At 37.2% G+C, this 12,781-nt stretch overlaps 1 protein-coding gene across 1 annotated transcript in view; it reads right to left on the reverse strand.

Annotated features, from left to right (window-relative positions):
- Positions 1–7,942, reverse strand: part of LOC107678919 (astrotactin-1-like) — a gene marked incomplete at its 5' end in the record, with an annotated part of 189,441 nt that extends 181,499 nt beyond the window's left edge. Inside the window, one exon of the mRNA XM_016474321.1 lies at positions 7,755–7,942. Within this exon, the coding sequence (XP_016329807.1) occupies positions 7,755–7,942 (188 nt within the window). The remainder of the gene's footprint in view (positions 1–7,754) is intronic.
- Positions 7,943–12,781: the final 4,839 nt, after the last annotated feature.

The following is a 12,781-nucleotide window of genomic DNA, read 5'->3' on the forward strand; positions in this document are numbered from 1 at the left end:
TTCAATGTCCGCTGAGGAAAGCATTATCTTTGTAGTACTGTTTTTCATCTGTTAAGGGTGATTTCCGATGACAGCGCTGCTCAGTGCATTTGTTAACTGCGTCTTACAAGCTGTTATTAAAAATAACTTCTGTTTTAGTCTCTTTCAATGTAAAAGTCTTAAATGCTGACTCGTAAAGCCGTCTAATGGCGGGACAATGTCACAAAAATCACCATCACGAATACACACACTGTTTCCTAATACTAAATACTACTATGTATATAAAATATTATTCATTTAATAAACAACAACAACAACAGCCATCATAAAAGTCATGCTCTAATATACAGCATTAAAGTTACATAAAATATAACGTGATGAGATTTTGCCTTCAGCTGAAATTATTTGCTCTGGAACAAATAATAGATTAATGAGACCAAAGACTGCCAGTCAGATTTACCCAAATTATATCTCATGTTTAACCACTATAGAGACATTAGAGCCAGCGGCAAATTCCAGAAGTTCTGGCCGAGGTGAGGCTGCTCTGGCGGGTTCATGAGCGCTGAACGGCCCCGGACGCACTGGAGCTCACGTCTCTGAAAACGTCGACGCAAATTTTCAAATAGACGTTATCTTTATTAACAAACCGTAGATTTGAAGTCTAAACAAGTACATTCTCGCCTAAAAAACTCTTAAAACTACATTCCGTGATACTCGCTGAGAAATACGGGAAGCGGAGTGATAAAAACGGTGACAGGGCGTTCCTGTGGTGTTACCGGTACATATCTCACCGTACTCAACCAATCAGATTTGAAAACCAGAACGAACTGTTGTATGTATAATATAATATAATATAGGCCTTTATAATGTGAAGTCTAAACAAGTACGTTCTCGCCTAAAAACCTTTTAAAACTACATTCCGTGACACAAAAACAGTATTATTTATACATTTTAGTGGATTTGGGTGTCCGCCATGACACTCGCTGTGAGAAATACTGGAAGCGGAGTGATACAAGAGGTGAAAGGGCGTTGCTGTGGCGATACCAGTACAATATCGCATGGTTCTCAACCAATCAGATTTCAGAACCAAAACGAACTGTTGTATAAAACTAAATAATATAATATAATATAATATACAAATATTAGTACACACATGATTAAACCATGATCATCATCATCCTTTCTTCTGTGCATGACTGCAGTGAAGATCACCAAGTGCACTCACGGGAGGTTGTGCATTTAAGAGGATGCATATGTAGTACTCAATATTCATAGATTTTTCATCTTAATGTCCATGTAAACTGCATTAAAAATACCCATTTCAGCGAGTTTCAGACTGCAGTGTAACCAGAAATAACTATTTCAGGAACGTTATCCTCGTGGCTACCTAAGAGATTCATCTTTCACCGCTTTTAACATTGCTTGCCCCTCTTTCCAGCATTCTTAGCCATTGGTTACATTCATGCAGCCTAGGGCCCCTGGGAAGGAGCTCAATGCAAAGATATATCACTTTCCTCTTATGGCTGCTAACAGGGCAGAAACTCAAATCTCCAGCAGGTCTGTTTTATAAAAATGGAGTTGAGCTTTCAGGATGTTTACATCTTTGCATCCCAGTCCTGGGAAAAAAAAACAAGAGCATGTAATGTCTGAAACAATTTCGGAAAGGTCAGCATTTTGGGACTTAGTGCAGCTGTTGAATTCAGGAAGCATCTTCCTTTATCAAAATACCTACTATCAATTCCGTCTATGTAAATAAATCAGCTTCCTATATCCAAAAATATATATATATATACACACATACATACATATATGTCATATGTATATGTCAGGATGAAGGAAAGAAGCATATGTTTCCTTTTACATACCTTTTCCTCTTACATACCTTCAGCTCACAGGGTGTTGGTCAAGTAACTATTTTATTGGGTGTTAGCCAATGCGAACAAAATTGATTTCTGCTTTATTGCTTTAGCTCTTCTTCGTATCCAATTCCATATCCACCTTAATGACACCCCACCAGTTTCCTCTGAAACACTATCTTCAAATATTCCCAGAAGAGAGGGAAATTATACATACATACTTCAGATAGGGAAAAAAAAAAGAATAGCACTGTTTACCAAGAGCTACATCAGCACAAGGTGTGATGTGCTATTTTATGGGCGATGGGGAGGTAACAAAGAAAGACTTTAATCACATCATAAATTCTGGATTTATTAGCTCAGACCAAAAAAAAAAAAACTGTCTTGAGAAATTAATCCAAGGGCCAGGTTATTGCCGCAGAAACAAGGGAAGAAAACCAAAAGAATCAACATCAGTCCAAGAGGTCACTAAGTGTGTTTCTGCTGAAAACTAAATGTGAAATGACAGATGAAGCTTCTTATAATATTTAAAGCGATGAAATCATATTGTAAGATTCCTTGATGAAATTGCTTGAGGAAGCTGAGAATCTTTAAGGATGCATTAGTTCAATCAATACTGTAATTACGTTAGCCTCATATATCTTTCAACCACCATTCAATAGACAACGTCTACGGCTTATCAACACACTGAGAGTGTATGCAAGTTCACCTCAATAAGATGGAGATTGTCTTTGTTTTTACAAATACAGTTGCCCCCAAAATATTTGGACACATATGTCACACTTAACAATGTATGAATGCCACTACATTCGATACAAAATAACAAGCCAATGGCAATTACTTTTCAAAGTTGTTAATAAAACAAATATTACTGGAGCCTTTCTAATATATATATATATATAGCAATAAAATGTAATACTTTTAAATACAATTTTTAATTGAGGTTCATATTAAATAATGGCAATATGAAAAATATAGTATAAAAATGCAATGACAATTGTATTTATGTCTTAAAGGGACAGATAATAAACAAAGATACTATATAAAAACCATGATTAACAGTGTATTCCCCTAACAACAGAATGCCACACATACTTTAACACCACAATAAATGCATTGTCTATTTTGAGGGAACAATAATACACTCTGTATATTTTTTTTCCTTCCCCTAGCTCTGGTTGTTGTTATTCATTTTATGTTCATAAGACAAAAAAAATAAAAAATCTACTATTGTGCTAAATCCAGGACAAAATACCATCTGTTTCTGTTGCCAATTTGAGGATGGTTGTCAGGTGCTGTGATACAGATGCAATGAGTACTGTGTTACATGAGATGCCCGTCTTTTCACCCAGCTTGTGTAAATCACTGCAAGGGCATGGCACAGCTGAGCCAGCCATCCGCAGAGAGATAAACCACTGGGGAACAAGCTTCAGGCTGGCAAATGGGAGAAACGGGGGTCAGGAGCAGCCTATGGATGTTCAGGCTTGCTGAGTGGTGCAAATTGCAGCTTGTAAAACAGCCAGCTGAATGGAGAGGGAGGTGTACCACAAAAAAGCTCCCTGTTGAGAATACCTCGGAGAACATATTAGTACGAAGTGGGTGCAGAACAAGGTGGAAAAATAGCTCACTAAATAGCAGAGGTCCCACAAGTGGCAGTGGAATGCGGTATTTGATTGTAGGTGGGATTTGGTGACTTGTTCATTTGTGGAGACCCCCCTGTTGACTCAATTGCTTGTCTATTACAGAAGCCAATGACAGTGGCAGGGAAGAGGCAAGGCAAGGCAAGTTTATTTATATAGCACATTTCATACACAATGGTAATTCAAAGTGCTTTACCTGGTGATAAAGGCATGAACAAGTTTCTCCAAGTCTTGACTGGAAACAAAACATCTAATTCTTGCAATGTTTTTGAGATGATAGTATGCTGATTTAGTTACTGCTTTGAGGGTGGTTGCTCTCCGACAGCCTTGGTAAGCAAGCCACTGCTTCTTTGAATAGGTTACACATTACCCCCTAAAGAGAAGAAAAATAAGCTGAAATGGAAAAAAAACATTTTCAATTTACAGCGTGGCCTTTGTGATAGCAGCTGGATATACGAGACGAAGAATAGATGGTTAAAAAAAAGAAAAAAGCCTCATCAAAGTCAAAATGACAGCACAGCTGGGCTTTCATCAAGGCACATTTGATGAGTGCTTATCCATCCTCAAACCCTAAAAAATCACGGTGAGACGGCAAGCCTGGTGCTGAACGACCACTGCGCACCACTGAGCTGAGCAAAAGCCCCAGCTGGCCTGAAAACCGCCACGTATGGCTCACAATAGACATGGACGGGTGACAGCTGTCTACACTAGCGGCTCACTCTCTTTGGGACTGGCATCATTGACAAGCACTCAAGGAAGTGACATGATTTTAGGGGGTACTAGGTTTAGGAGCTTGCCCTCCGGCCGAGATGAGTCAGAGCCAGAAGGGGATGAGGTGTAGGTACCATCTGTCACAGAGGCTGCCCGTCGCACCACCAATGAAAAACTCCCACTCTTCTCCCACCATGTAATAACACAGTCTGAGCTCTGAAGGCTAAGAAGAATAAAATGGCAAAATCAAAAAGGGTAAGATGTGTGCAAAATGTTTTGGGAAAGAAATTAAATTCTGAAGAAGGCTTTTTTTTTTCCTTTGGAAATTTGAATACGTTCAAATTGGTTTGTTTTCAAGACTCAAGGTCATCTGATAATTTCACATTCTGCGAGCATCAAGCCATGTATAGCAACGCAGCTATGACCCGTTTTGCTCAGATTTTACATTAGAAATGATCAATCACTTTTCTGCCTTTGAACAATGCACTGAGAAAACACAATATCAGAGGGCAACAGAAGCAAATGGTTGACATCTTGAAATAACAAGGCAAAGACGTCTATCTCTATCTGCAAATGCTCCATTTCCTATCAACTCAATCAGCTGTAACAAATCTAAAATCTTCACTGAAAATTAATTTGGTCTAACAATAACCTTTATGAGCTTCTACATCATTTCACCCTACCTTAATGGCGGTTGTGTCTCAATCGTGCAGTGATCGCACAATAAATCTTGTTGGTACATCTGTACTCTGAATAATTAAGTAATTATTCACCGGCACCCAATCTTTCAGCTGTTTACAGTTCATCTACACTCTAAAAATTCCTGGGTTATTTTTTTAACCCAAATGCTGAGTTCTTTTTTTCAGTGTTTGGGTAGTTTTTGTGTTACCCAGCTCCTGGGTCAAATGTAACAACCCAATGTGTGGGTAGTTTTTTAGTGTTACCCAGCTCCTGGGTGAGACATAACAACCCAATGTTTGGGTAGTTTTTGTATTACTCAGATCCTGGGTCAGACGTAACCCAGCGGTTGAGATTCCGTCCTATATTTACCCAGCCCTTGGGTTAAAAACAACCCAAATTGGGTTGTTTTTAACCCAGTGTTTTTTAGAGTGTAATTAATCTATTTGTGCTTAAATATGGTGCTGTCCTTCATGATATGAGCATAATGGCCTGAGAAAAGAAAATTGTTTGGATCCCGTTGCCTTCCTCAATTTGGTTGAATCATCTGCTGACTTCCTGCGTCTTGCCCTTAGAATACTAATAACTATCTTTGTGGGGATATCAATGTCAGAGTCTGTGTTTGAGATAGGCAGCATGCAATATTCTTCAGCTTCTGAGGGATCAAGCAGAGTTTGCTCAATAGAGGAGGTTTCCCGTAGCTCGGAGGAATCATATTCTGACAGGGATCTTTCAGTAATCAGTGGCTTTGCACAGAGAATTAACTAACCATCCAAAACAACTACCTTCCTGCTCTAATGTGCGATTACAGGATTTGAAATTCAAGCAGCAAAGGAAATCCAGCAAAGCCTGGAGCCGCCATATGTTCCTTTTACTTTATATAGAAATAATGAGCCATTTGTGCATTTCCTATTAAAATATTTGCATACCAAACACTTGACTTGAATACTGACTCGAACAGCCCATTCATCCAAGCTGTGTTCAGAACTCTCCATTCATCTGAGCTACACAGCTAGTCACCGCTAACTCTGCCCCCATACAAACCCCACTGCTGTTCGGCATGACAATTTACAAATATGGATTTTCCACTAATTATACTGAGTGTGTTTAAAAGCTTTTAAAATCCTTATGCCCTGAAGAGTCTTCGCTTCAATTGTTCTGAGGGTAAGTACTTCTGGGGATGACAGTAGTATAACGATCTGAGAGAGGAGAACCATGAAGCCAGGAGGTGTAACCACTAATTGACTGAATCTGAACAAACGCTATCTTCCTTTCTATCTCACATGCAACTCGAACTTTTCTTATCTACATGTTTTCTCTCCTGGCTCAGTCCACACTAAATCTGCACCTACAGAACTACAGATTTTCTTTTTCTTTATTAAGTCAAATTAAAACTATGGAAGCTTGTTTCTGCCACTGAATGAAAAATAAAAACGTCTCAGTTACGTATGGTAACCCTCGTTCCCTGAAGGAGGGAACGGAGACGTCACGTCGAATGACCGACGAAATTGGGATCTCACTTAGAGAGACCAATCTACTTAGAGTGTAAACTAAACGAGCCAATGCACATTGGCATGCGATGATTGCGCTGCATCTGCTGCCTACTTATACTCACGCTGTGATCAGCAGCAGCTGGATGCAATAATCGCATGCCAATGTGCATTGGCTCGTTTAGTTTACACTCGAAGTAGATTGGTCTCTCTAAGCGAGATCCCAATTTTGTCGGTCATCCGATGTGACGTCGAGAGTGACCGACTGAAAGGGAACAGTAATTGCAACTTTTTATCTCACAATTCGGACTTTTTTCTCGCAATTGTGAGTTTGCATCCCACAATTCTGACTTTTTTTAATTGCATGATATAAACGCGTCAGAATTGCGTGATATAAACTCGCTATTGTTTTAGTCAGAATTGCGAGAAATAAACTCAGAATTGTGAGAAAGGCAGGCAGAATTCTGAGTTTATATCTCACAATTCTGAGGGATAAAATAAGAATTTTGAAATATAAACTCAAAACTCCAAGAAAAAAGTTAATTTTGAGATAAAAAGTTGCAATTACCTTTTTATTTTTTTTAGTCTGTGGCAGAAACGGGCTTCCATTTAAGACAGTTTTAGAAACTTTTTGTTTTCCTCATTTCTTTTTGCTAATTTTCAAATTATTTTTAAATATAGACTTTATTATTTTACTCTTGCCCAAGACCCAGAATTTCAATCTTAAAAGTTTGAATATCATCATTAAACTACAATGACAATATTAAAATATGTGTGTAAGTGATATATTTATTGTGTGAAAATGATTTATGCAAATTTTTACACAAACTACTGTCCCCGAATTCAATAATTTCCATCACGAATCACAATTAGCATAGTGGATCAAAACCAAAAGTTAGTGTACTCGGTTACCATGGAGACAACAGTATCAGGGAAGAGAATTCATGTGATGAATTATGAGAGATGTGATGTGTGAAAAAAAAAACCCTGAACAGACTGCTTTTATTGTGTGTCTCTAATCAATCTGTAATTTTCTCAAATTATGCATAAGTGTGAAATTATTATTTAATTGTCAGTATTTAGGATACACAAAATGCTAACAATGAAATTAGCCTTAAAAAGACTATGGAGTCTGACATATTAATCCAAAATATTTAAAATGTAATTTTAATCACAAAACAAAAGCGAGTTAGATTTTTTCCCCCCACAATTCACAGGGCCAAAAATGTCCAGTTGAAGCAACACCTTTACCCATATCTGCATTTTAAAAGTTTTTTGGAATGAATTTTGTTCAAATATAAGGTAACATATGATTTTTGCTCCTAATTTGACATTTAAAATAAATCAGAATAATTAGTGCAGAAAACATCAAATACTCAGACTCAGTGTGGGTTGCATACCATGACAGAGATGTGCAGGATACGAAGCTCCTCCTCGGCGGAGTCACTAGCGGGGTAAGCGGTGGCCGCCGGGCCAGGCAGGTTCTGACTGCCGTCCTGATGGTGGATGTGGAAGAGCAAAGTACCATTTTCCAACCACTGCTGCCTCCAGCGCACCAGGGGGATGTCTTCAGAGTTCCCAGAGATCTCTGCAAATATAAACAAAAGATAATATAAACAAAATCAGGTTCAGTAAATGTTTTGTGTTGCGCAGTGGCGCTAAAATGGGGTGTGCAGTATATGCAGTGTATAGGGATGCAGCACGGAGGGGGGTGCTATTTTGCTTTTGCCGAAATCATTCTGTGAAAATCATCTTTAATAAAATGTTATAAATAATCAAAAGCTTAGTTGATAAACATAATGTAACATGAAACATTTTTATTTAATGGTTGTTTAGCATTTTAATGAGTTCAAAAATATATCTATTTTAAAATGAGTACATATCAACCGCTCACCCTTCGACACATTGCTGTAACAGACACGGTCACATTCATTTCACTCATTCCTTTTATTTATAAAGCACTTTACAACTGCACCTGTAGACCAAAGTGCTGTACAATCAACATACAGGTACATACAATACATGAAACACAAACAATCCAAATAAAAACACAGATACTAGCCCAACTCCTTAAAAGCTAATGACAAGAAATAATTTTTAACCCCAGCTTTAAAAACATTTATGGATGTAATCTCTTTAATCTCAGATGGTAGGCTATTCCAAAGCCTTGGACCTGCAACAGCAAAGGCCTGATCCCCTTTCAGCTTTAAATGAGTTCGTGGGACAGTAAGAAACAACTTATTTGTTGATCTTAAAGACCTAGATGACTGTCGGAAAGTAATCAGCTCAGACACATAAGCAGGAGCCGTTCCATGCACTGCCTTGAACACATACAACAGAACCTTATATTTTATCCTGAAACCCACTGGTAGCCATCTGAGTGAGGCCAAGATAGGAGAGATGTGTTGACTTTTCTTAGCACTCACAAGCAGCCTAGCACATGACCAACATGAATAGAGGAGGGAAACGTTCAGGGGTGCAGAACAGAAAAGACAAAGGGAAAAGAAAAACAACACATTAAAATGAGGACAGCAATGCCCAAATGAACTAACAGAGATTAGTAAGCTTACCCTATTATTTTTTTCATTGTAAGTCATTAAGTCATTCAAAATTTTACATTGTTGCCTAAGAGTGCAAAGTGATTAACGTTAATATCAGTTCATTTCTGAGAATAAGAGAAACTGAGAAGATCGTTGTTGGTTTTTTTTTTTTTTGCCGCTGTATTGAAAATGAGAGTGGGAAGGGGGGTTCACACTTTTTTTTTTCACTCCTGATGGGTTTGTATCTTTCCATGCACAAGCTAGTTATTGAGCTTTTAGCCACTGACTTACAGAAACGTTTCTGTGAGGGTTAGTGTTAGGGGCGCCCACACTGATCTTGCATACCCCTCAGCAAATATGCAGTTGTGCCCCTGGTGTTGCATTGAGAAGTGTGTGATGGTTTGCAGGATAAATCAGAAATGCTACTGTCATGCAAATATACACAGTATACTGTGACTATACATTATTCATATCACTTTAGGAATAGCAAAGTAATCCCTACGGCATTCAAACTTCACTTTAGAAATAAACTTGAAACAGCCTCAAGTCTGGTTAATGGATGCAGAGACAGATGACTTCAGTTTGTCAGAACAAATACACATTAATAGGAATAGTGCTACTGGACGTCACATTAACAGATGATTTAGGTGGAGAAATGATAAATAGGCTTTCCTTTTACTCAAAGCAAACTGAACATATGTTCTTGACATTGCATATAGTCTGTTTGATAAGTAAGGACAGAGGATTTGGATAAGACTTTGAAAATGAGTAAAGTGTCATTTTATGACAGTTTATTGAACTATATGGGTGGGGGTCATACACTGGATACGTGTTTAGACTTTTTAATGGCTGCTATAGAATTCTCTTTTTGTTTGTCTGATTAAACATTTGTTCTTAAACATACTGATGTACTGCTGAAACAAATGAAAAACAAAGCTTTTGACCTGTGCTGCCTCTTATACATTAGTAATATTTTACACAAAGGGAAGGCAGACATCCCCTTTCAAAATGGTGCTTGCAGACTGCAAATCGAGGAGAACCCCTGACCCACTTTATGAGTTGTATATGCACAGGCACAAGCCAGAGTGACTCTGCACTTCATCACTAGATGTCATACACAGTCCCAAGGGTCCGGTGTGGTACGGCACCTTTATTAATGAAACAACACGCATGATACAACAAACAAAGGAATGTTGTAGGAATAAATTACTGCTGTTTGCTTGTTTCCTTAAGGGTTTTTCTTAGCACTCACAAGCAGCCTAGCACATGACCAACATGAATAGAGGAGGGAAACGTTCAGGGGTGCAGAACAGAAAAGACAAAGGGAAAAGAAAAACAACACATTAAAATGAGGACAGCAATGCCCAAATGAACTAACAGAGATTAGTAAGCTTACCCTATTATTTTTTTCATTGTAAGTCATTAAGTCATTCAAAATTTTACATTGTTGCCTAAGAGTGCAAAGTGATTAACGTTAATATCAGTTCATTTCTGAGAATAAGAGAAACTGAGAAGATCGTTGTTGGTTTTTTTTTTTTTTGCCGCTGTATTGAAAATGAGAGTGGGAAGGGGGGTTCACACTTTTTTTTTTCACTCCTGATGGGTTTGTATCTTTCCATGCACAAGCTAGTTATTGAGCTTTTAGCCACTGACTTACAGAAACGTTTCTGTGAGGGTTAGTGTTAGGGGCGCCCACACTGATCTTGCATACCCCTCAGCAAATATGCAGTTGTGCCCCTGGTGTTGCATTGAGAAGTGTGTGATGGTTTGCAGGATAAATCAGAAATGCTACTGTCATGCAAATATACACAGTATACTGTGACTATACATTATTCATATCACTTTAGGAATAGCAAAGTAATCCCTACGGCATTCAAACTTCACTTTAGAAATAAACTTGAAACAGCCTCAAGTCTGGTTAATGGATGCAGAGACAGATGACTTCAGTTTGTCAGAACAAATACACATTAATAGGAATAGTGCTACTGGACGTCACATTAACAGATGATTTAGGTGGAGAAATGATAAATAGGCTTTCCTTTTACTCAAAGCAAACTGAACATATGTTCTTGACATTGCATATAGTCTGTTTGATAAGTAAGGACAGAGGATTTGGATAAGACTTTGAAAATGAGTAAAGTGTCATTTTATGACAGTTTATTGAACTATATGGGTGGGGGTCATACACTGGATACGTGTTTAGACTTTTTAATGGCTGCTATAGAATTCTCTTTTTGTTTGTCTGATTAAACATTTGTTCTTAAACATACTGATGTACTGCTGAAACAAATGAAAAACAAAGCTTTTGACCTGTGCTGCCTCTTATACATTAGTAATATTTTACACAAAGGGAAGGCAGACATCCCCTTTCAAAATGGTGCTTGCAGACTGCAAATCGAGGAGAACCCCTGACCCACTTTATGAGTTGTATATGCACAGGCACAAGCCAGAGTGACTCTGCACTTCATCACTAGATGTCATACACAGTCCCAAGGGTCCGGTGTGGTACGGCACCTTTATTAATGAAACAACACGCATGATACAACAAACAAAGGAATGTTGTAGGAATAAATTACTGCTGTTTGCTTGTTTCCTTAAGGGTTTCTTTAACCATGAGCAATTTTGCCCCTGCAGACTTTTAGAAAATAAACTCTCTTAAAACACATTTACAAGTTCTTACTATTTTATTTCTCTACTAAAATTTGTTTATTTTTTTTGTTCTTATTTCTATTTTTCTTTGAAAGTCATGAACACTTCCAGAACAATATCATGTAATTTCCACAACTATGTATTTAGTTTAATAGCATTCTGTGATGGACACAATTCCTTTGTTTTGTTAGGTCTAATTTCATTATCTAGTATTTTGCATATCTTAAAATATAAAGTAAGTAAATAAAATAAATACAATTATATTATATGTTCACAATTTTTTTAAATATATTTCACTCTTTTAGTTTATCATAGTTTTAAAACATGAATTGCATGTACTGTAACTCATATTTTAATAAATTTTATATCTTAAGAAGTTTGATAAGCAAAAATAATTAATATAGGTTTCCAAGTTCCAAAAGGCTTCCAAAACAATGCAACTTTCATATGACAAAAAGAAAAAGCTGCAATCTTTTAAAGAAAAAAATAAAAATAAAAATCAACTGCTGGAATGAAAATGTGTCCAAAGTTGAAAAAACACACAAAATTGTCCTCATTTCTACATTCAGCAGGATGCACGTTTGATTTGAAATCACTTTAATTCGACATTAAATTATTACTTTTAATTTTTTTTGCTTGAAATAATTTTCATCAAAATGTGCATAAATAATACAAAATCAAGAACCCAATAGATATGATAAAATATAAAATAAGATAAAATTAACTGTTTAATTAGCTGTTATAAATCTGACTTTGAATTTAAATATGATCCCGACAGGTCACGCATTCCATAAAATAACCTGAAGACTTTAATTTCACACCCTGAATCCTTTCCATTATCAAACAATTTTATTTTTGTGACGATGCTGTCAGTTCAATCAACTCAACCTATTCAGTGTCATGACAAATTTGTAAAACCAACCAACAGAATAAATATATTGGAGAGAAAACCACTGTAATGTCAGTGCATCACATCTACTTTTTGAGCTCCAACACGCACATGTGAGGGTCACTGCTCCTGGACACAGGTTAAAAAGTGCCCCACAGGCCACAATAACACATTCACAAATCCTGTCCAGTTGGCGGGACAAAATGAAAACTTGTTTTGTGTGTGTGTGTGTGTGTGTGTGTGTGTGTTTTAGCTTTCATTTAATGCAAAAGTGCAGCACTGACATCCTGCTAAACATCTCTTTTTGTGTTCAACAAAAGAAAAGGAAAATAAATGACAGGAGGGGTTA

This window comes from Sinocyclocheilus anshuiensis, unplaced genomic scaffold (genome assembly GCF_001515605.1).
Source record: "Sinocyclocheilus anshuiensis isolate Anshui unplaced genomic scaffold, SAMN03320099.WGS_v1.1 scaffold1576, whole genome shotgun sequence".
NCBI classification, from domain to species: Eukaryota; Metazoa; Chordata; class Actinopteri; order Cypriniformes; family Cyprinidae; genus Sinocyclocheilus; species Sinocyclocheilus anshuiensis.